We start from the raw sequence: 26,436 nt of genomic DNA, 5'->3' as shown, positions 1-26,436 counted from the left end.
TTTTTGTTGAATCCGAAAAATATGATTAAGTTTTGGTAGGATAAACACGATTTTTCATTTTAATCTAAGATTGAACATATCGGTTCTACCATCTATGAGAAAAGTAAGTGAGATCCATTTTGGAGTATATCACTATTATCTCCTGTCGTTAATAAAAAACCGGAAACCAAGACAGTTTGTTTGGCTGATAATGGCTACCGATTGGTGTAGGTGTAGTTTTCTCCACTAATTGGTGTGTATTTTGTTTCGCCGCTTGAGGTGACCGTATAATATATTTTACACACTTCCAATTATAGGGTGAATTCCGGAATCGGAAGTCGGATCCGGGTGAAATTCAGAAATTCCGTATGGGACCACGAGACCTTCCATTTGAATTTAATTAGGTCAAAATCGGTTCACTCATCTCCGAGAAACCCTAGTGAGAAACGCACACATACATACACACACACACACCGACATTGCCCAGCTCAACGAGCTGATTCGAATAGTACATGACACATGATCATCAGAAACAATTTTTACTAGTCGATTGCATTACCTTTCTATATGAGAAAGGCAAAAATGAAGAAAAATAAATCATTTTTAGCAGAATAATTTCAGAAAAGCAAAATCTTGTCGCCAACTTGCGTTGTTCAACTTGACTTTTTGTTTTGAATTACCTTCGTAGAGTACATGACCATCATTTTTAAATGCTCGTTGGTCAATCGTTACTAAGTCAATCAAATAAGTGATTCGGAAACTAATGCATTCCTGAAGGAAACAGAAACATTGCTCTAAAAATGCACAGTCATGCAATCAGTCAGTGAGTAAAGAGTTTATAGTCGAATGATAGAACGATGCTCGTTGCAGGTGTCAAAATATGAAATTCAGAATACAAGAAGGCGACTTGCGATTTATGATTAATCTTCAAAACTTATTGAAATATGGAATTATACCTTTAAATTCAATCCATCGAACAGAGGCAAGAGATCTCACTCGAACTAATGATTTTGCCTTTTTGCCTTTCTCATATAGAAAGGTTATGCAATCACTGTGAAAACCAACTTTTGAACCGATGCCCTTAGGGCCTAGTGTCATATACCATTCGACTCAGTTCGTCGAGTACGCAAAATGTCTGTGTGTGTGTGTGTGTGTGTGTGTGTGTGTGTGTGTGTGTGTGTGTGTGTGTGTGTGTGTGTGTGTGTAACGTTTTTTTCACTAACTTTCCCCCGAAAATGGCTGAACCGATTTTCACAAACTTAGGTTCAAATGAAAGGTCTTGTGGTCCCATACAAAATTCATTAATATTATTTGGATTCGACTTTCGGTTCAGGAATTATGGAGTAAAATGTTCACAAAATTGTGAAAATAAGTGCACTAACTTTTCTCAGAGATGGCGGAACCGATTTTCACAAACTTAGATTCGAATGAAAGGTCTTGAGGTCTCATACGTAATTCCTGAATTTCACGCGGATCCGACTTCCGGATCCAGAAATATAGGGTAAAGTGGGATAAAAATTGTATACCATAACTGAAAATGGGGAAAAACCTTGAAAAAAATTCTAAATCGACCTCAAATCTTTTTCAATTGATAGTTTTCATCAGTAGACGGTCAAATTAACCGATTTCGGTTATTCTTTTAAGAATCGATGAAAATTATTTTGAAGAATACCACAGTATTATATATGATAGTATGATTGGAGATGAGAAACGTATCATTACACCACTAGGTGGATTAAAACAGTTTTTATAATTGCTATGAGCGGACGGGTATAGCGTGATGGGTTAGTCGATGCCTTGCATGCAGCCCATCTGAGTTCGATTCCCAACCCTGCACATAGAGTGAAAGTTAAAACTTATATAATCGAAACAAACAAACAAACAACGAATAGAAATGCTGAAAAAAACGACTTTCGAACGGAGTCTCGGAGACCCATATATACCAGGGGTGGAAATAAGCAAAGTTTTTGATTCACAGTAAATAAATTAGTGTTTTCTTTTCATATCACATATTTATTGTAGGTAATATAATGAATTCTGCAACGAATGATTTTTGATAAGATAAATATTGATTTTACGGAGAATTTATAAATCGGTATCATTATTACTGTCTGATTCGGAATCAATATTTCAACAAAATTTGGTTCGTTTTACTGCTACTCTGTGTTCATTAAACAGATTTGAAGTTTAAATGACTGTTACTTACAGTTCTGGTGATGTAATGGTATAAGTGACGTTAACGTCAAAACTGATTACCGCTCAATTGGATATGGACTATCCGATGTCAATAATTTTACACTTGTAAAGTGAGTTTATTTCGTCGGTTGCATCGAAATTCCATGATTCGTGATGTATTTGAAATTTATTCAGTAATACCGTCGTGGTTGAGTAATATCATCAATAAAAACAGCTAATACTATTAACATACATGCTGCAATGAATATTAATTATAACGATAAGAAAAACATGTCCAATCACCAAGCGTGCTATGGAGTTGATTAATATTACGCTATTTAGCTTGAATATCATACACAGAAGTAACAAGAGTGCAGGATTTTACTACGCCAATTCAAACGCACCATTGACGCGCTGCGCCAAATGCTGCGCTTCAGTTACTTCTTTTAATCAAATTCGTGTCAAATAGCGTTTCATTGGATTTAATCTAGATAGTGCATGAACATCATCATCAGCATCAACCAGCTGAAAGTAAAACAAAGTCTTTTGTCGCTATAATCACTATTTGGTGCTGTATACTGTTTTACTAATTTTGCATTGCGTATTGATATTGCGAAAACTGTAAAATTAACATTATCAATTGGATTGGATTACGATCCAATCTGATTATTTTCATAAAACCTCCATCTAGCATTTCTTTCATCTAGTATTCATTTTACTGCGATTAAACAACAGGTTGCGAAATCGAATACGGTTAGTATCAAAAGAGAACATGTGTTAACGAAACCGGTATTTTCCCAACTCTGGTGATAAAGACTGTTAAACGAGCATTCCTGAAGTTTCAAATTGACAATTTCTCCCAATTTGAGTGATAATAGTAGCTCAAAATCACCACCGATCAGTATTGGTTTTGATGGATGTGATTCAAAGATCTGATCAGTGATGAAAAAGATTAGATCAGTAGTGATCTTTATTGGGAAAGATCACAATCGATCATCTTTGCTAGTGATTACGATTTAATGATTATTTGTTCTTGATTTTTCCACTTTGAATGGGATAACCGGATAGAATCTTAGACGGTACTTTCAGAACAAATGTGTTGGTTTAAGCATGGGAACTTTCTACATGTTTCCCTCGGCTGCGGGACTTATTCCAAATATTGAACCAACTACCAAGCGAGGTACTAAAACACGGTGGTAATGCACAAGTGAAAGCACTGCACTGGGTCGTTACCAAGATTTTACCGGAGGAATGGATGGAAGGAATCGTGTGTCCCATCTACAAAAAGGGCGATAAGCTGGATTGCTGCAATTACCGCGCGATAACTCTGCTGAACGCCGCCTGCAAGGTACTCTCCCAAATATTATGCCGTCGATTTTCTCCAATTGCAAACGAATTCGTGGGACAATATCAGGCAGGATTTATGGGCGCACGCGCTACCACGGACCAAGTGTTCGCCATCCGCCAGGTGTTTCAAAAGTGTCGCGAATACAATGTGCCCACACATCACTTATTCATCGACTTCAAATCAGCCTACGACACAATCGATCGAGATCAACTATGGAAAATCATGCACGATTACGGATTCCCGGACAAACTGATACGATTGGTCAAGGCTACGATGGATCGAGTGATGTGCGTTGTTCGAGTATCGGGGATAAACTCGAGTCCCTTCGAAACTCGCAGAGGGCTACGGCAAGGTGATGGCCTTTCGTGCCTGCTATTCAACATTGCTTTGGAGGGTGTGATAAGAAGAGCGAGGATAGACATGAGTGGCACGATTTTCAGAAAGTCCGTCCAGCTACTTGGTTTCGCTGATGATATTGACATTATAGCACGCAACTTTGAGAAGATGGAAGATACGTACATCGGACTAAAAGCTGAGGCCAAGCGGATCGGACTAGACATCAATGTGTCAAAGACAAAGTACATGAAAGGCAGTGGCTCGAAAGAAGATAATGTCAGCCACCCATTACGAGTTTTGATTGGCGGTGATGAAATCGGAATGGTCGACGAGTTTGCGTACTTGGGATCACTGGTGACTGCTGATAATGACATCTGCAGAGAAATTTAGAGATGCATATTGTCAGGAAATCGCAGGACGCTTCGATCGAGCAAAATTCGTCGTCGTACGAAGTTAACTATCTACGAAACGCTGATTAGACCTGTTATCCTCTACGGGAACGAGTCCTGAACAATGTTTGCGGAGGATCAACGCGTACTATGTGTTTTTGAACGGAAGGTGTTGCGAATCATCTTTGGCGGAGTGCGGATAGAAGACGGTACGTGGAGAAGGCGAATGAACCATGAACTGCACCAGTTGCTGGGAGGACCAACCCTCGTCCAAACGGCCAAGATTGGGCGGTTACGGTGAGCCGGGCATGTTGTTAGAATGCCGAAAATCAACCCGGTTAAAATGATCTTCGATAATGATCCGACCGGTATAAGAAGAAGAGGCGCGCAGCGGGCAAGATGGATCGATCAAATTAAGGACGACCTGCGGGCCCTTCGTAGCTACCGAGGCTGGCGGCGAACAGCCATGAACCGATTGAATGGAGATGCCTCCTGTATACAGCAGAGACCCGCGTGGTCTACGACTGAAAGAGTAAGAGTAAGTGCTACACCTGTTCTCATGCGAATGGAGCACTCGAACTCCGTTCTTGGCTAAATGCGATAAGAGCGAATGATGCGTTGTACATCCATTTCCGACGCGGTACTTAAATGCGCGAACGAGTTTTTGAGAGCAGCTAATGCTCTTCGCCTGTACATGGTTGTCTTTTGAGAATGAGAACAAATTTGTCTCGCAATAAAAAGAGCGCGTATGGATAAGGTCTGCTGCTACTCTGTGTAATATGTAGTTCCCACAATTTGAAAACTAATCGTCGTTTTAGTTTTGTTACCAAATTTTTTAATTCACGGTGTTCGGTTTTCTGATTCACAACCGGAAACCTTGATTTACATTTTCCTGCACAAAATGGGCTAATTTCCACTTCTACCGTATATACCATTCGACTCAGCTCGACGAGTTTGGAAAATGTCTGAGTGTTCTAAGATTTTTTTTACCGCTCAGTTTTATCGAAGATGGCTGAGCCGATATCCGCAAGCCTAGGCTTGAAAGCTACTATTTGATCGACTATCAGTCGACAAATGAGTATCATTTCTGTTTACGGGGATATAATGGTATGAGTGACGTAACCGATAAAACTCGTTGTTATTTTCTGCTCAACTTTCTAAGAGATGATTGAACCGATTTCAACAAACGTAGGCCTATTTGAAAGCTACTGTTTAGCCATAGATTAAGCTTGAAGATCAAATCCCTATTTCTTCTGGTTCCGCAGGTATGATGGCGCAAGTGACGTAACCGATAAAACGCACTTTATGTTTTACTGCTCAATTTTCTCATAGATAACTAAACCGATTTTAACAATATAAGACTCGTTTCGAGCCGTTGAACAATCACGTGGCTGTGACATTTAGTTCCGGAGATATAATGATGTGACCGGCAAAACGCGTTGTTTTTATCCGCTCAATTTTCTCTGAGATTAATGAACCGATTTTAACAAACTTAGGCTCGTTTTAATGCTACTATTAGTTCATTAAACAGGTTTGAAGTTCAAAAGGTTGTCACTTGCGTTTCTGGTGATAAAATGATACAAGTGACGTAAACATAAAAAATCACTAACATTCAATTTTCTCGGATATAGATAACCCGATATCAAAAATTTTAATCTCGTTTGAAACTAAAATTGGTGGGAGTAGATTTCGAAGATCATATGGTATTTTTGGAATAGGTAATAAAAAATATTTTTTTTCAATTTTGTGTAGAGCTAGTGGCTCCGGATATAGATATATTTAATTTAGAAATGTCTTTAGGGGACCATTCCTAAACCACGAAGACTTAAATTAAGTACTTTTGAGCCTTCCCGTTGTCCTTCGTAGACTTAAATGATTATTGTTATGAGGCTATTGTCCGTCTGGACCTCATTTCTGTTTAAATTCGTTTCAGCAAGTTTCGACATTCAAACGTGGTAGATTTTAAAATAAATAATATCTATTGAGCTATTTCGGCAAACATTTGCTTTCTTTTATTTCATCAATAAAAAAACAACACGACCATCCTATTTTAATGAAGCCTGTGTTATTAGACTTGCTGTATGATTCCGTATATACAATTTTTTAATTGATTGTAAAAACTTTCGGGGCTTCTCAAAACTGCCAGAGCTTATTGCTGAATCTTTTTACTTTCGGTTTTGTATGGAATAAGACCCAATAGACCAATCTCGACAAATTTCTGATTTTTGTTGGCCTAAATAAATTCTAAAGACTATACAAATAAAATAAATGTTGTTCTCAAACTTTCAGTTTCCATAGTTTAATTAAATTCTTTTCTCATTGGTTAGTGTTGAAAAGACAAAACAAATTGTTGATCACTTAGTTCGCAACAACAAAAAAGTGAACTTTCCTGTCATGAAATATAGTTCTTGAGTATAGTACTTCGGATGGGTAGATTTTACCACGTATTCACATTCATATAATGGTCATGAACCCAAGAAATATAAGACGAGGAAATCGATAAGTTTCATGTTTCGCGAATGTATTTGAAGCGAGTATCTTAGTTACTTAACGAAGGACTAGATTTTGTTGTACAACATCCACTTGCCTACTTGCGCAGACAGCATTCAATAAATATGAACCTAGAAGCGCTATTCAAAGTAGCATAAAACGTCTAAACAGTCAACATTAATAGTAAGAAAATGGTTAAAATTTTCAATAAGTAAGTAGTTTTCATTAACTTACTGCCTGATGGAAAAGAGAGATGAAAAAACGCTAAAGTAATTCCCATCCTCAAACTTGATAAAAACCCATCAGAAGCATCAAGTTATCGACCAATTAGTTTACTTTCTTCTATCAGTAATTTTTTTGGAAAAAATATCTTGTTGAGAATGATGTCTCATATAAATGAGAATTCAATTTTTTTACCAGAGCAGTTTGGGTTTCGTCATGTTCATTCAACTACTCCTCAACTTGTAAGAGTGACAAACATGATAAAATCAAATAAATCTTCTAGATGATCCACTAGAGTTGCTCTTCTAGACATAGAAAAAGCATCACTAAGGTTTAATAGCAAAAATGTCTGATTTTCAGTTTCCTATTTATTTGATTAAAATGATTCAAAATTATTTAACTGATCGTACTCTTCAGGTTAGCTATCGGAATTGTAAATCTGAATTGCTACCCGAACGAGCAGGTGTTCCGCAGTGTTCGAGTGTAGCTCCAATCTTATATAATATTTTCACTTCTGATCTTCCAAATCTACCCGTTGGTTGTCAGAAATCGCTATTCTGTGACAACACAAGTCTGTTAGCCACAGGTAGTAATCTAAGAGTGATCTGCAATCGCCTACAAAGAAGCTTAAATTTTTTTCAGCTATCATCTGTCATAATGTAAAATTGAACCAAATGCAGCAAAACCGCAATTAATTATCTTTCCTCATAAGCCAAGAGCTTCTTTTCTTAAACCGAACAATAATCATCAATAATTTTGGTTTGATCAAGCAAAATACTTAGGTTTAACGTATGACAAAAAACTCTCTTTAAAGGATCACATTGAAGGAATCCAGGCAAAGTGTAATAAATATATTAAATGTTTATATCATCTTATAAACAGAAATTCTAAGCTCTGTCTAAAGAACAAATTATTAATTTCTAAATAAATTGCCATGCAAAGCCATGCAGTAAAAATTTGGTCAAGTTGTTGTTCCACCAGGAAGAAAACGCTTCAAAGGTTTTAGAATGAAATTCTGAAAATGATTTTGAAGCATCATCACTGGTTTAGTACAAATGACTTACACAGACTCACAAATATAGAACCATTAGATGTAATGTCACATAATATTATAAGCGAATTCCGACAAAAATCAATGCAATCTTCAATTGAATCGATTCGCTATATGTATTAGTTAATAAGTTAGTATATAAGTTCCTTTTCAAGTAGGTTTGCAATTTTCCCTATACAAAAATTACAGAATTGCGAAAGCAAAATATGTCTTCATGGTAATAACCAAAGCATGTATCTAATAGGGCTGAAAAATCACCACTTGTGGCTGCAAACCTAATTCAAATCTCAATAATTTAAGCTTAACTCATATTTCAATAAATATTTATTATTATAAAAAAAATAGTAAGAAAATAATAAAAGTCAAACTTACACAGCACTGCCAGCGTCATCTCCGTCTTCAGTGGTGCGGTAGCCATGATGTTATTCGCTTCGCACCTCAGACGGGCCTTATTGTCTCCGGCTTCGGCCGTGAACGAATAGATGTTTTCCGACAACCGCTCCGACGTTCGGTACGCCATCCGAACCTGGACGCCATTCTTATACCAGATCAACTGCGCTGGAGGATTTCCACCCCGGCTGCGACAGATCAACTCCACGCTCTGGCCACGTCGTAACGTTTCGCCCTGGGTGTAGCCTTCGATGTACGGTGCCCCCGGTGGATCTGCAATGGAATCGATAAATCAATTTTAATTAAAATTTGTCAAAAGCGAACACTGGATGCCTGCTTTTATGGGTGAAATTCTGCAGAGGTGCCAAATTCATGCTCTTTTGTAGCGAAATTCCAAAGCCACTGGTGGGATGGGTGGGTTGTTGACATTCTTTTGCGACCCAAGTAGTTAATAAAATAAAGACTGCCATCGCACTTCGGCATCCAATCGCTTTCAGAGAGTTACAGTATGGGAAGAAGTGTGATTTTGAAATTAATTTCTTATCACATTGTTGTAGAATTTATGCGCTCAACTTTCAGTACAAAAACACGCCATGTCATGCTTTTTGCTCGCCTTCTGCTACTGCTACTCGGTTGCTGCTTACAGTTAAGAGTTTTACGAGACTTTGTTGATGATAAGTATATTGTCACATGGCTCCATGAGAATCATGCTTGTTGTAGAAGCTTGTATGGTGGAAGGCTTAAACCTCTTGGCAAGCTTCCATCTAGGCGATATTGGGTTATCACACCCGCACCAAAGCATTGGCGGCATGACGAGAAGGATCCAATTTTATTGCCATGTTTGCCGTCTATTGTTGAACTGTAAAGACACTTTTAGCTAAACAAATTGGATCATTCGCCTTACAGACTGATTTTATGTGGCTAAAATAAGTCAACTGCTTGAAGTTAGCGTCGTTTTTAAAAGTTTATACCAAATGCTAAACGTATAGCCGAGATGAAATTGAAAACAACAAAAGTAGCACCTACCAAGCGTCTCCATCTGTCATACCACGATGGGGTAGGTGGGTATTAGAAAGAAAAGTTGTTTTGCATTTTAAAGAAATTGGGAATTATGCGAGGACAGTTATTACGCAACTATACACAACCCATGATCGAAATATTAAATCACCCTGTCAACACTTTATTATCTCACTCGGGCATCCACATCACGATCCGGCCATCCAATTGAAAAAGAAACATTTAACCCGAAGGTCTCCAGATTATCTGCAGAAAGCCATAAATTGGATTATTCTACTCCGGACATCCGGAGTGAGTGGAGCTCCATGCAAATCACGTTTGCTCCAAATAGCCTGTTTAGTGTCTGGGTAAGGATTTTTGTTCATGCAACATTTACCATCACTAGCAAACCGAGGGCGACGAACCGAACTTCCCCTTGCTTTCTCAGAGTTTTACGGTCGCCACATCAAACATCGGCCATCGTCGAAGCCTCTGTCTAGCGCTAGTGCTCCCATAGGAATGACACGACCACGGGTTCGCCCTCGCAGAACTTTCACGTACAAATTTATTTCATTTACAGTGATGCTTTGCAACCCTCAAATACCCATTAAATCGCGCTTGTCTATCGCTAATAGTAGTGGTTGTTTGACTTGCTTGTGGTTGCAGTTCCTTTTCAACTCGGCTTCGGTCACGTACTGTCTTCATCCCCATCCTCATCAACCACCCTTCGACCGGTCGAACGTCCATTAGAAAACACCCGTCTGGCAGAACTTGACACTCTTATATTGGAATCTGTTAAATGCTACTCAATCGTATTTCCTATTTGTACAGGATCTTCATCAGCTTCTTCCTAGCGGCTGGTTCAGAAAGCAGAAAAACCTTCGAAGTAGAAAAGAAAGTGAAAATATCTCCAACCATATCCACCCTAGTGGCTGGCAATTACTGTCACTGATTGTAACAATGCGTTGAATTTTCGGCTAGGGAATCGTGTATGCACTCTGTTCGAAGTGTTGGCGTTGGATAGATGGACAGGTTTAGATTGTGGAGTAGAGCTTTTATTTGATATGTGATTAGTAACAAAATTCATAAAATCACTAGTTTAGACCAATAACTTCGATACACTGATAAACGAGCAATCGAAATATTTATCTAAATTTTAACGTTTGTTATGTTCAGTGAAAGTTTAGTTAATGTATTGTAGTGAAAGACTCGAAGAAAGTGTAATTTATGATCATAAAAACAATTTTACCCAAGTCTTGTTCGTAAAGCTGCTCTGGCTGTTCTGCTTGAGTGTCATGTAATTTTGATTACATTTTGGTAAGTATGAACAAATGAAAAAAAAATTAAGATATGGGGGGGTTATAAACGAAGCAATGATTGTTGTATCACAAACAGCAATTGTAAAATACCTCAGAATATGATGTATTGGAAATAACCACCAAATTTATAAAATCATACTACAATTATGTTTTCGTTGTATTTCGTTTCAGTTAATTCATTTCATTTCAAGAAGAACTGATTAATAATTAAATATAGGTTAAGGTACAACAATCAGATATTCCGATCAGGCAGTACTGCCAGTGTAAATTTACTGTACGAATCAAGCATGAGATTAATATTGGACATATTTTACAGCGTATCATAGTGCATATTCAAATGGTTCAAATAAAACAAGGCAGGGGAGAGTTGGTAGTCCTGGGTCAATCGCGTTTTTTTCGAAAAGTATTGAAAGAATTTATTTGAATTGTGTATTATAAGTGAAGTGAGTCATTTCTGTGACCCCCATCCAAATTTCATCAAACAATTGATTTTTGATTTGATTACTTGATCACTTTGTTTACTTTGATTACTTCAAAAGAAAAAAAAATAACCTAATCTTTTCGACTGCAATGTAAATTTTTGACTCCAAGATTTTGTATCATCAAATTGACAGAATGTAATTTTTTTTAAGTTTTTCAGAGATTAATGGAATTGGGTATCACAGAATCTGATTTCACTACAATTCGAATGTTGCAAAAAATGTTCATAAATAAAGATCTTAGAATGCACAACCGGGTGCCTTGGGCCTATACAGCATAGTTCACTATACTAAAAATATGAATTTGAAATTTGTAATTTAGTATCTGGCAAAGCTAGGACTGATGTTGATTTATTTTTTTTTCGACCAAGACCAGGATTCATATAAAGACCCCTCTTGACGATCTTCATGATGGCAGGTGTCACCACAGAAGCTCGGCGCCCCTCCACCATTTGTGGTACTTCCGGTCTCTAGGTATGTTTTGGCTGTGCGGCTTACAACATTCCTGCACTTATAGAAAGATATTTGAAAACTACGACATTTCGTCGGGTTGAAATCCCCTTTTCTGGATAACATTCAAAAGTAACACCTACATCCGCTGACAGCCAAGACACAATGTCAACAAAGCGACGAGGGGTCGTCCAGACCCTGCACTTCTTATTGTTCAACAGTGACCACACTTTCATGTAACAAACTGTATTTAGGCGTTTGGATTTACTCACACTTGTACTTGGCGGTTTGAGTGGAACTTTTTTTTTTGTTTCGAGTATAGAGGTTTTAATCTTCGCCTCGTCGGGCCAGAAAAATTTTCTGACCATATTTGCGGGATTGGGAATCGAACCCAGGTACGTTTAGTGAAAGGCATCAACTTATCCATCACGCTGTACCCGTCCCCTTGAGTGGGCCTAATATGCATTAGGGATGGTACTCGGAAGGCAAAGTATCGATACCTAGGGTATCGGGATACCGAAATTTTGGGTATCGATACAAGGTATCAAAAGGCAATAAAGTATCGATACCTGTAAGTATCAATTGATACTTGCGCAGCAATCATTTCATAATAAAATAAAATTGTCGACTATGACGTTATTTTATGATATACAGAAAGGTGTTTCCACACCGCAAAAAATGTAACAATCTCAATGTGATTATTAATCGATTATTAATAATATTAATTTTCTGTTTTCAAGAAATATTTCAGATAAATCCCACGTTATTACAATGAAGCAACGTATTGAATAGATAACATCAGTTTGATTGAATACTTAGACGATTCTAATAGGAAATTATGCATCTTTTCGAGTAATATTACAACCTTTAGAACGACACCAACACATTCGTGATATTACATCAAAATTGCTGCACATCACTACTCACTGCTGATGTGCAACGATTACGATATAATAGCACAACAATCTTGGTATCGCTTCAAAGGTTGTAATATTACATAAAAAATGCAAAATTTGTTATCAGAATCATATACAGTATTAAGTCAAGCTGATGCAATCTAATCAATACGTTGTTTCGATGTAATAACGTGTGATTTATCTGCAATATTTCTTGAAAACAGAAACATTTTGCTCTTGATGTTCAGTACGTCTAAATTTTTTTCACATCAATTGATAATCATATCGAGATTGTTACAATTATTTTTTTGCTGTGCATAAATTTGTTTTACCACCAGTATACGCATATTCCTTGCCACATAGATTGAACTTCGCCTTTCGCGACTTTTGGTCCACGTCAAAGAATTTCCGCATGTCACTTTGAGTTGATTTCACATTTCACAATTCACAATTCACAATTTTCAATTTTCATGTCGATACACGAATACTACACTAAAAGCCAATTCCTATTGCTATTATTCCATCCCTATTAGGCGCACTGAAATAGAGTAGAATGAATGTGAAAAATTGAAATGATTGAATCCTCTGAGAGTATGACCTTTATGTGCGTGTTTTGTTGTTGGTTATCAAAGGCGGCTAGTCCACGTCATAACAATACCTGCGCGAGCTTGGCGCTTCGTCGAAGCCAAAGAAATAAAGATGTTCCATTCTGGGACGGGTATAGAGTGATGCCTTTCAAGCATCCCCCTAGGTTCGATTCCCAACCCCACACATTAGAAAGTTTATATGGCCCGAAGAGATGACCTTAAGGTTAAGACCTCTATAATTCAAACAACAAAAATGTTCCGTCGTAATTGGAATTGACTTCAATCTGTTGCGATACTGTAAGTATCGAGACCAATAGTATCGATACTAACAGTATCGTTCTGATGCGATATCGATATCAAAAATACCCGATTCTTGAAAAAAAATATCGATACCTCAAAGTATCGACTCGGTATCGGACATCCCTAATATGCACTGACGAGTCAAAGACTAAATCTGAAGAAAAGTCACTCCTTTGTTCAATAGAATTTTAGAATTATAGCAAAAACTCATGTCGTTTTTACTTGAGAAAACTGACCCAGCACAGTTTCATCAAACTAATGTCGTTTTCGCTTGAGAAAACTAAAACTGACTCAGGGTAGTTTCGCACTTAGCAACACTTAGTTAGGTTCGCACTTAGCAACGGGGATTTGAGCAAACCTATCATAAAAACTGGGTTCGAAACTGACTGGAGTTTCAGTTCAACAACATTGAAACTAGGTTTGAAACTAGCTTCAAGCAAACGGTTTGACAGCAGTTAGGGTGGAAACTGGGTTAGATTTGGCATCAAGCGAAAACGACATAACACTTTTCACAAAACTATGTTTGGTTCGTACCTAGCAACGGGAGTGTGAGCAAACCCGATATAAAAACTAGGTTCTAAGCTGGCTCAATGTTCAGTTCACTGACGTTGAACCTAGGTACGAAATTGGCTTCAAACAAATAGTTTGACAGCAGTTAAATTAGAAACTAGGTTAGGCTTGGCATCAAGCGAAAATGACATCAGAGAGTTAGAACAGTTGGTTATTACAAATTGAAATGTTAAGTCTGTTTTGGTGGGATGAAATCAAGGTCGCAAGAGCTATATCAAGTAAAGCACTAACTCGAATAGGTTCGGCAGATCTGAAGCATTATAGAAACTTTGTTTGACTGATTGCGTTTACTGGTAAAATCCAGTTCGGCAAACATCAATGTCGATTTCGCGAAATATAATCACCGTGATAGTTTTCCCGCAAGGATTCCAGTTTTGGTCTTTTTATCGTTTATTTATCCCCTTTAACCTAATTGTATTCGTTCGGGGAGAAATTCGACTCATCTGAAATATTTTTGAGACTAAATGATGGTACAAAACGAAGATTTAGTGTGCTAAGTAACGGAATCGCGCCATTAAACGGACATACAAGTACGGAGTGTCCAGTGCTCTGCATACCTTGTGTCAACGGCATGGATACAATTTTTGTTGATCATAGGGCAGAAGGAGAGTTTTTCCTGATTCTCAAAGGGAAATTGGAATCAATATGAACTTTATTAAACCAAACTAAATGGTGACAGGTAGAAACATTACATTCTCAGCTTTTTTTTTTCATTTGCCCCGGGTATAAGTGTTTTGCAAACCAATAACAAATTTTACTATTAAAATCAAACATCTCAATGGTAAAATTTATCATTGTTTAGTTTGGAATAAGAGTTTAAATATCAAAAATCATATTGTAACAATGAAATTGGAATATCTAATCAATATAACGATATAATAACTAATTTGGATGCTAAGGAGATATTGTACTATTTCTTGATTTCTTTAATGAAATATCAAGAGAATATCAAGTTTGGCTATAACAGCACAGAAACATGAAAACTAGAGTGCCTAAAACCAGAGTGACGAAAGCTATTCTTTTAAAATGAAAACTTTGTTCCAAACGAGCAAACGACTTGTCAAATACAATGTAAAGCTAACGAAACTGCTAACATTTCGGATCAAATGTTTTGAATTGTTGCCGACATTAGGGATAATATGTTTTAAGCACTCTACCCAAAACAATGATACATTATGCCCTTTGAAATGTCAAAACAGAAGATAAAAAACGAAGAAAAAGAAATATTATTTGCATCAGAACTTATTGGCGTAATCAACTACCTGAGAATAGGAATGAACATTTTCGGCCCTATGAATGCTACAATTAGTATTAACAATCGTAATAATTCTGCATAATAATATTTTCAAATGAAGTGGGCTAAAAGTGGGGCATAATGTTCATAGCGTGACAGTTAAGAAAAAAATAATGTATGAAAGATATGGTATTGCTTCTTTGCATGTTTAAACCATGGATAAAAACATTAGCACTGCTAAAAGTTAGCAAATTGCAACATACTATAAGGGATAGAATCGATAAGTAGTTAGCAACATTCAAACAGTTATTACTCTGAAATGGCTTAATTTTTTGCAGCGTGTTTCACGGTGACATGTTTGTTTACATGTCAATAACAGCTGCGCAATGGATTGGTTTCGGTATGGTTTATCGTTTCAATGATGAGTCGAATTGATCCGGAAACGCAAAGAAAATTCTGCACACTTGGTGCTCAGAAAGTGGTGTCATGTACAACGAAATCGTAAAACGGGTGAAAGTGCACCACACCAGTGTCAAAAATATTATCGAGAAGTTCGGTAAGACCCTTTACATGAAGGATTTGCCCCGATCCGGTAAACGAGTCCCAGCCTGCCCGGCTGGGACTTGAAAGTGGTTGAGTATATCAGGAAAAACCCATCGGCATCGACGCGGGATTTGGCCAAGCAGTTCAACACCACCATCGGGATGATTCAACAGATCAAAGTTCGGAACTCCCGGAAAACCTACAAGAAACAGAAGGTGCCGAAAAAGTCCCTGTTACAGCAAGTTCAGGCCAAAACAAGAGCGCGAAAACTGTATAACCGGATTCTACAGAATAAAGAAGGATGCATCCTGATCGACGACGAAACCTACGCCAAGGAAGACTCTCGAGCTCTTCCCGGACTGCAATATTATACGAAATCGGTGTACCAGCACCTGGACGACCCTGACACCACGGTGGCGATGGAAATGTTTGGGCAGAAGGTGTTGGTCTGGCAAGCAATTTGTACCTGTGGTTTGCGGTCGTCGATTTTCTTCACGAAGGGCACAATTAACGCCAAGGTGTACGAGGAAGAATGTTTGAAGAAGAGAATGCTGCCACTGTACAGATAGCATAAGGCTCCTCCTCTCTTCTGGCCGGATTTGGCTTAAGCCCACTACGCGAACTCCGTTCTACATTGGTTGTCAAAAAACAATGTACAAATCGTGGAAAAGGACATCAACCCACCGAACTGCCCGGATCTTCGGCCAATTGAAAGGTATTGGGCAATTGTCAAGCGGCACTTTCGGAAGGAAGGTACAGTATCCCAAAACATGCAGGAGTTCAAAAAAACTGAACAGCTGCCACCAGGAAAGTCACAAAAGTAACTGTGCAGAATTTAATGAAGAATGTCAAATCCAAAGTGCGAGCGTTTCACAGAAACTACATTTTTTTTCAATATAATCAGTGAAATGCATAAAAATGTAATTTTTCTACAATATTGAAAACTGATGTCAAAATTTTTTTTTTTTTGCTTTTTTATTCAATAATCAATGTTGCTAACTACTTTTCGATACACTCCTTAGGACATTTTATACGGATTTTTTAGTCATATTTGGCAGCAGATTTGCACAGCAGAAAGATAGAACGAAAAGATGATGATAGTGATGTAACTTTTGTTTAGACAAATTTTGAATGCTTAAAAAAAGAAGGAATCGTTTCAGTTGTCAGTGGCGCTTTATAATACTTGCGCCTAAGGCGATAAGTCATGGGAGTTGCATGAAGCAGATATTCGTGTACTTGACATCGAGAAAAGAATCAAGTGCCCAATATTTGACGATTAAATGGAAGATAGCGTTATCGCGTGAATGACAATCTGTATCAACATGTAGATACCTAAAGAGAGACTAGATTAGTATCATTTAATCATTTCATAGTCATTAGGAAAAGGTCTGTAAAACATAATAAAAATGTAATTATAGAAAGTGGTTTGAGTTTTTACCTCAGATTAGTCGCCATGCGTATGACTACAGATGTCGGAAAACATTTTCAGCATCGGATGTAACATTTTGAGATATAATGCGCATTCGAAAACCCGTTTTTTCGACATGGTTTGAACTTATGCAGTACAATAAATATAGTTTTAAAGGACAATTAAATTCCACCAGAAAACAAGATAATTGTGAGGAAACATTTTCTCATTCATTCTTCTTTGTTGTCGTAGCATCGCAATGCAGTGTGTAGCCTGGTTACAATTACATCCTCTAATTTTAATTACCGTGTAAAAGCCTCTGAGAAACTCCGTGATTCAGAACTATTAGCGTGGAGAACGGAACCAATAACACCCAATTATCCTCATTTTCCCGTTTCCGAATCACCCGGTTTCATGTTAGGATTACAATCTTAATCCGTGTTTCGCTATTCAATGGAACTAGATATGGTTGAAGGTGCAAGTGGGTGAAAACAAAAAACACCTGACAAGAAACAAAAGCAACGAGATCTACTTACATAGTACGGAGAGCTGCACCGTCGCCTGCATTGGTTTGTCCGGGTTGAGAGCCTTGTGCTTGGCTTGGCAGGTGTACTCCATGTAGTCATCGTCCGAGCCGGGTTTTATTCGCAGCTGAGACGTCACTGTGTACCGCTTGCCTTCGGTTTCGATCACCTTGTTTTCGATGGAGTCTGCAAAAAGGAGTAATATAAAAAAAGCAAAATGAAACGATAGAATCGTGAGTGAAATGATATTAGCTCAACTCCCAGCGGATAGATCAGGTGTTAGACGTTGGCAAAGGAAGTGTCCAAAGTGTGGCTTTCTTCTACCACAAGATTGAGGAGCAGTTGCACCCTATGACACCCTCCCTCTGAAAGGTGTTACGGGTGGGAAGAAATAGCCGTCTACTGAGGGAGGACTGTCTCAGTTTCATTATGACAAAATAATTTAATATAATGTAGAAGTTGTCTGTTTGTTTTGCTTCTCGCTCTGCTCTGGTAGAGGTACTCAAAAAACATTGATAATGTTAATAATTATGAGCGGATAGCTAAGAACCTCGCCATTATTGCACATCCCCAAGTGTGGAAAAGAATAATTTCCCTACTTTGTTCTCTCGTTCGACTAAGTGTTATTCTTACCGTAGGCATTTCGAGCAGGAAGGAGGCAACGGGGTGACAGTGTCTGCAATAAAAACGTGATACGACATCGTTCCCGTTCGATTCAATGGCACACAAGTTGCTTTATTTGATGACAAAGTTTAGCCAACATGAATTGTCATCGACGTTGAAGCGAGCTGAAGAAACCGAAGGGTAGTGGTGAATTGCTAGATACTGGGTTGAAACACGACAGAGAGTGTATTCGGTAAAATGGGTTGCGGACTGATGGGAGAAACGGATCTTATTCTGCATGGGTAAATATTTGCACAAAATGAAGTGAAAAATGAGATTTTTTTTCAGCTGCCGCATTTAGCATCCCGAGGATCTTTCTGAATTAATCGGAGAGTTGTGATGACTTGACCAGACGAGGTTAATTATTTTTTGCACCAGTGTCTTCGTTTTTGTACTGGGATGGTTAACCGTATGACGACAGTGAAGTAAAATTTTGACCTGGTTTCGTAGGAGAAATTGTCCATTCGGCATGTTGCCACCGACTGAAAATATGAGAAAATGAAAATTTAGCATTACACGAAGTCACTTCCACTGAATAAACTGTGCGCACCAGGAGTTAAAATTCAGTTCGAGACGATTTAAGGAATTTTGGTACCTTTCATGACAAATACCAGGAGATTATGGGTTGCGATCATAACAGGGACACTGATTGCAACTATTTTGAGGGGTTTTTGAAATCGGTACCAAAATCGCGTTTGATTAAAAAAGGTGCCATGATTTCGTTTGAAACGACCCATATCTTATCTGAATTACATGTCGGGTTGCCAGGTTACATGCAATAATTAAATACAGTATCGTAATTCAATTTAATTATCCAAGCTATACATACTATGCACACTATGCAATGTATACTGAATCATGTGTTGCGTGGGACATTGCTGCAATGAGTATAATTCAATATGAAGAAGTGTTGTTTCGAGGATTTTCATATTCAGTCTAATAAAGCAAACCAGATCGCATATTCTATCGGGCATAAATTAATAATGCACCTTCGGAACGTAATCGTGCTTTTATTGATGTCTGCTATAGGGAAATAATTCTATTTTGAACGTGAGACTCTGTGCATATTTCATATACCTGACACATACGAGCAGAGTGACAAGATGTACTAAGGGAAACAAAAATACGTGTGGAGGGCTTAGGCTATTTGAATTGAAGCTTGCTTTACACAACATGTCATAACATGTTATCATGGATTTTATTATCAACTTAACCCTATCGAGCAATACACTGATACACAAAAGTCCAATCTTCCCATAAAGATACTACTATCATCTAGTCTACAGTGCATGCAGAATGTTTTGAATGCGGTCAAACAATGAAAATCAAGCATCGCTATTCATTTATTTTTAATTAGCAAGGATACCAGCTCTCGTTATATAGACTGAATGCGCGGTCAGAATCACTTCTGCTTCATCCATTCGATTCGAGTGGTTGATCGAACCACAGCCAGAAGGCACAGCCAAATAGATTTCCGTTAACAAGCACATTCATACTATGTTCGAGCCCTTGTTTTGGAGCCAAGCGGAGGCTTGCTATACCCATCCATCCGGGAAAGGATGCAGCACATATCGTAACACGAATGCACTAATTGAATTTTGATTGCGGACATCGGGTCAACTTAATGATATTACCAACGGTTGTATGCAACGTCTTACCCTTACTTCGAGTGAGGAATTTGTTTGAACATAATATGCAACAGTCTACACCTTCAGTAATAATGGGGCACGAGACGATGCCCGTGCTGTTTCTGTTTATGTGCCCTTGTGCGTCCAGATGTTCGCAGTTATGTGATCAAGCATTTGAATTAGGGAGGCTGGATTGAAATATTGCATATGAAGGGTATTCGGTGAGATTCGTTGACTTTTTCGATGAAGGAAACCTAATTTTCAGTAGAATCGGATTTTATTTTTCAATAACCTTTGGACATATTTCGCTTATCTTTTAGGCAATTTATGTATAATATTTCGGAAATAAGTTTTTTTTGCTCGAGCTTAAGCCATTTTTCAGCATTTACAAAATTAACGATGCGCTCAAGTGATGAGATGTGAAAGCGAACTGATATTGCTTACTTGTCTCTTCTGGTCTTCTTCAAGAAAATTTTCGGTCCTCGATGGATTTCAGTGAATCACGAGAGCGGAGCGTAAAGATTAAGTTCGCTAATGTGCTTTGTTATTCTGGTAGATCTTAAGGTTTGGTAGTTTTTAGATGGAGTAGATTATTGACAATAAGACTATTAATGTCATGGTATCACGAGTAAAGACTGTGAACAATAAGTTTGTTTGCTGGCTCCAGGTCGTAAGTTTTTTGATAAACAAACACTTTTTGATAAACACAGACACACAGTTTTTTGATAAACAAACACTTTTTAGATTTTCTATCTGTCTAAGTTTTATGTCGTTTTCGTTTTTAAATTGCACTACATCGGTGCATCGAAAGCTGCACTGAAACCGTTCGTTATTACCAATTGCACTACATCAGTGCTACACTTTTTCTGCATCGATACCACTTGTGTACCACTCATCAAAAGTTCGGTGGAGCTCTGTGCAATGGAATCGTTTATTGTGGTCAAGGGATACTGTTTATGTTTTCACCTACCTATTTGTAACAACTTATTTTACTAGTTTGAAACTTCCCTAAAGTTAAAGTGAAAAGTATTATTGTTGTTGGAAGATAACATTTTTGTCTCTCTCACATAGAATGGTGATGCAATCACCGTGAAATCTGAATTTTGAACCGAGGCCCGGAATGTGATATGGCAATCGACTCAGTTTGTCTAGTACGCAAAATGCCTGTATGTGTGGGTAGTATGTATGTAAAATATTTATGCACTCAATTTTCTCAGAGTTGGCTGAATCGATTTTAACCAACTTAAATTCAAATGGAAGGTATCGAGTCCCATACAAAGTTCCTGAAATTCATTTAAATCTGACTTCTAGTTCCGGAATTACCAGTTTCGGCTATCCTGAATCCAGAAACATCGAAAATGGTGGTTATGCATTCCAAAATGGAAACAAATGGAATGGAATGTTCTAAGCAGGTCTTAAAATTATTCATACCGATAGTCAATTTCAATAGAAGGTCGAACAAAGCGAATATGACTATCCTGGTTTCCGATTTCAGGAGCACCAGAAATATTCGAACTGTTTCATTTTGTAGATTATACAATAAGGAGGGACAAAGTTGTATAAAAAGATGTTCCTTTTGGGTTTTTTTCCCATCAGAACTAAGGACATTTTTAGCTCGATCGGTGAAATTATATTTTCACGCCCGAGGTTTGAAGTTTGTATAGGACTAAGTATAGGGAAACTGCCTTTTTACAAAAAAAAATCGGCTGGAAATCACTCTATAGACTATAAAAATCAGTGCATACATTATTTTCGTAGGAAATTTAACGGAGAAGAAAACCTTTGAAGACCGCAAAACAATCCGATATATGAAGATAAAGTTATTCAAGGAAACCCGACATACGGTCCGAACAATATTTCATTCCTTAATACAGTCGGTAACATAAGAGCGTGGCCACGATTGCTCGCGATCGGTAAAGGGGAATGGTGTGATTTTTTACAACAGAGGGCAGTAGTGTCCTTCATGCAATGCGAGAATAAATCAAATGCAATCAAGCAATGCGAGAATGAAATCAACTGGTAACAAATCACTTTTTCGTCTTTTTCCGACAATTCACCGACATAACCGCGATTTGAAAAGTCGTCGACATTTTTCACCTCTTTAAAACGATTCACGCACTTACTAACAAACTGTTTCAAACTGTTTTTGTGCGAGCACAAAAAAACTGCTTCGAAGCGCGAAGCTTACGTGGTACAGGTTTTTTACTCATTTTGGAAAAATGCTGAGATCGAATTGTAAACAATAGTCACTATCTCATGTAGCAGACCGGTATATCTAGCACCACTGCTGCTAGTGGTAATATGTTTTGACTTCCTTTATTATGCTATAACGGTTGATCTGAGTTGTTTGATGTCTTCACGATAGTTACTCTACTTGGTATGAAGAATTTTTGAAGTTGCAAACCATGTTCCAAAACTAACAGCAACAACAAAAAAAGCATATTGTTCCAAATTAAAAAGTTGACATATTTTGTGTCTTCACAGTGAGTTTTGGAACATGGCAGGTTACTTAAAAAGAATCTTCATACTAAACTGAGTAACTATCGTGAAGACATCAAACTATGGTAGAAATTGATGCACAAATAAACTTTTTTGTTTGCTTTCAAGAAGCAAAGAAAATTTTATTGAACAACACTACATTATTATATGTGAGATGTGAGTGAAATGAGAAAACCATCATAACACCACTAAACATATGGAAAAAATGGTGGATTAAAACAGGTTTTTTCACTGTTTATCTATTTGAAGTATATCATGTTTTAATATTTTCATTTGCGAGACAAAAATGCGCTGCTTGAACTCCGTAAAATTGCCGCCTTTTTGGCCTGTTCGGGACTAGCCGGGACGCTTTTTCCCTCATCGGCGATGACTGAGCTGCCGGCGTGTGTATGTATAGCAATCCCGGATCAGGGATAAAATCCATTTGGTTGCCACCGATATTCTTCGTCGAGTATTTTCAAGCACCGACGGTGCGAAATTCGGCGAAGAATATTGGCGGCAACCAAATGGATTTTATCCCGGATTCCAATACATACACACGCCGGCAGCTTAGTCATCGCCGATGAGGAAAAAAAACGTCCCGGATAGTTAGTTAATATGATACTCACTGATAATATAGAAATGCAACACTGTATTGTAATTCCGGAGATGGAATTCATCAGAAAGTAATTTCAGTATGTTTTTGATAAATCCATGGCGAGGATTGCACTTACCTGAACATAAAAATGCAATCAATTCACTTCAGCCGCAATTTTGACGCGGAGAACATTTTAATTTGCATTGAATTAAACTGCGCGAAAAAAACACTACTTGCAGTATGGATTTAAATCATTCATTCAGGAGATATATGTAGTCACCACAAAAAAAAAACTCATTGTGAGATAACGAAATAACAACTATGTCGCTCACATAAAAGAACGTTTAGTTACGATTTAAAGTTTTCATCATAAAACGTTTTTGGTGCCATGGATATGATTTTAGTTTTGCGTTTTACTGTTTTTCAACGGAAACCGCTAGGTCAAAAAACCAGAATCACAAATTTTGCAATTTTGAATATAAAACATTCTACATTATTCAGGAATTTTTGTGCTTAGGGCATAAAATCAGTTCAGTAATTCTTTACGTGTCGTCTACGACTCGCATAACAGTATATGTTGAACTGTTCCATAAAGGTTACCCAAGGTTTTGATAGCTCGAATATCAACCAGCATGATTGCACGAAAATTGGCGTTTTATTTTGTGTCTTGCTCTCTGTTTTCTATTTTCCAAAAACTGCCGACAGGCTCAGAGTAAGGATAGATGGATAAAACAGTAAAAAAATGCAAATTTATAAACATTTATTTATTTGCCCATGAAACATTTTATTTATTTGCCCATGGGAGGAACTCGTATCGGTAACCGTCTCCTTACAGCGGAGGTGCACTACCAACTAAGCTACTTTGGTACGTGAGTAAACATATACCAGAAAGCAACCCGATTAAATAGCGCTGAACACAAGCGTGATACTCTCGATCAGATGCACATAACTAAATCATAACAGAACTATATCAACAGTTGATATGTATAACAATTTGTGTTATTTTCAGATATTTAACAAATAAAAACAGTTGAAAATGATAACTTATGATAACAATATAATACCAAAATCAGTTATGATGTTTTATTTTCATTTGCAAGACTCATGACAACGTTAATTAATCGAAAAATGAGTTCTTCCGTTGCTTTATATCGAACTATAATGATCAGAATTTCAAAAAACTAAAAGAAGAAACCAGATCACTAAATAAATTATTCATTTAATTAAATTCAACAGTTTTGGATTGAAACAATGCTAAAAGTTGGCTGTGATACAGTTTTTCTGCTTTAAATTTACTATCTAATTTATTACAACTATTGTTAGAAATTCCTGCTTGCGTACATCTATAGTTATATCAAATTCAATAATAATTGTGATACAAACGTTTCAAAATCTGTTACGATTGTGTTCCCGCTAGGGTCTTTATTGTTAGGTTTTTTGTTATTTTAACAGTTTACCAGCCAGAAATATTTCAAAATTTGTTACAAAATATTTCTGAAATAAATTACTCCAGTTGTTATAATTTTGTTATTATCATATGATCGGGCTTGGTGTGTGCAATGCTGGCTAACCTCATATCACAGATCTTGTTTTTGGCATCTCAATGTGTTCACACATGTGCATTACAGATTTTTTTAAAAGAATTTTGCACCTCATTCCACACACGAATAAATAAAATTTAATGCCGCGGCTTGTCAAATAACGAAAACTTTCATTCGCAATGATGTTATGTGACATTTATAATAAATTTCAAAGACTTCGACTGTAATCTACACTCGACGAGCAAGTGCGAATGATTTAATTCTTATGTATAAATTATCTGTTAAGTAGACTCAGTCAATCAACGGATGTAGTTATGATCTAATGATAATTTGGTTCAAGTCACGCTCGCTATCGATTTCATTGATTTTCACGCCATGTAATATTCAAATTACAAAATTTAACACGTTCTTTAATTTTTATTTTTCGTGAACTACGACACTCCGTTTATGTACGTCTTATAATATGCAAAATGACAATACTTAGAACTTTGCAGAATAAATTAGTTGGTTGAGCAGCTCCATGGTAAGGTTGTAGGTCGAGTTATTCTTCTTGGAGATATTTTTTCCATTTTTCTTATTTTTTATAATAATAATTTTCCTCGGTCTGTTTTTCGTTTGCAGAGATGACTATAGGGATTGCAGATTTAACTTTTCAAAATATTCGTTAAAATTTCAAGTATATGATAATGTGCAGTTAGTTCATGTTCAATTGATCGTGGCTTTATTTCAACCATATTTTGTTTGCAAACTTTTTAGGAACAACTTATTTAATTAACAAATGTCCAATTTTTATTTCAAAAACCTGTTCTAATTTCAAATAAAATTTTTACCAAACCTTTTAAAATTATTATAGTTATTTTTTATTTAGTTTTTTTTTCTGAGTTTTATTCCACTATTGTTTTTAAGTTTGTCAGATTTCGAATGTTGCTTACTTGTTTACTTTTTGGTACGATAACAAGATTTCTAAGTTATCATATTAATGGAATAAATTGTTTTTAGCAACCGAACGCAAATGCAAATCGCCGTATAATCTATCCGGCTCAGACTGAATAGCTTTGCAAAATTTGTTTAACTTCCGAATATATTTAGTTTTACACAAAGAGTGAATGAAACAGTGTATGATTGGTATTTTTTGGTTTACGGATTAATCATACTTATTAAAATTGTGGAAGTGAATTAGTATTTAAGATATTAACTTTTAGTAAACATTTAGTAACATCACATATTTGTTATTTAGGAGTTTGGTACCGCACGGGTACCGGATTTGTGCTAAGTTCACATAACTATTTTCATTTTTTACGTTTCGCTTTCAGCTAATCAGTGCGTCAGCATTTTATGTTGAACAGCTAACGCCACCTAACGGTTCAACAAAAACCGCTGATCAGACGTAAAGTTAATGCTATTTACATATACACTTATCACACAGCAGTCCTTTGTATTTACTGACGTGTCGAAAGAATCAAAACGAAGTGACGACGTTCTGGCGGTCAACAGATAGTAGTTATTCAGGGGTTTGGTACCGCATGGGTACCGGACAGCATAAACCGCTGAGTATACGTAAAGTTAATGCTTAAAGACCGCCAGATTTATAATTTCAAGACTCGTATCAATAGTTTTAAGATATCACCCACTAACCTTGTCCTAACATCAACCATCTCTTTGAGGTACGTCTCTGGATGAAGTGTTCCGATGTTTATTTCAAAAAGGAATGGTTGGTAAATAACTATTCCATTATTGGAGCTGTATTGAGCATGGAATGTGACCTTTCGCCAGCGGCTTGTAGGTTTGGTGTTGATGAAGCGCTAAATAGATTACTTCACAATTTAACTGAATCAACGAGGT

At 37.1% G+C, this 26,436-nt stretch overlaps 1 protein-coding gene across 3 annotated transcripts in view; it reads right to left on the bottom strand.

Annotated features, from left to right (window-relative positions):
• The window catches only part of LOC131435924 (nephrin-like), a 437,633-nt gene that overhangs the window by 56,838 nt on the left and 354,359 nt on the right, over positions 1-26,436 (bottom strand). For all 3 annotated transcript variants that reach the window (XM_058604222.1, XM_058604220.1, XM_058604221.1), the window contains exons 6-7: positions 17,699-17,872; positions 8,363-8,653 (exon numbers count right to left, since the gene is read on the bottom strand). In XM_058604222.1, coding sequence (XP_058460205.1) covers positions 8,363-8,653; positions 17,699-17,872 — 465 coding nt within the window. The remainder of the gene's footprint in view (positions 1-8,362; positions 8,654-17,698; positions 17,873-26,436) is intronic.

The sequence above is a fragment of the Malaya genurostris genome, chromosome 3, assembly GCF_030247185.1.
Source record: "Malaya genurostris strain Urasoe2022 chromosome 3, Malgen_1.1, whole genome shotgun sequence".
In the NCBI taxonomy this organism is placed as follows: Eukaryota; Metazoa; Arthropoda; class Insecta; order Diptera; family Culicidae; genus Malaya; species Malaya genurostris.
This window is presented reverse-complemented; position numbering and strand designations above follow the sequence as displayed.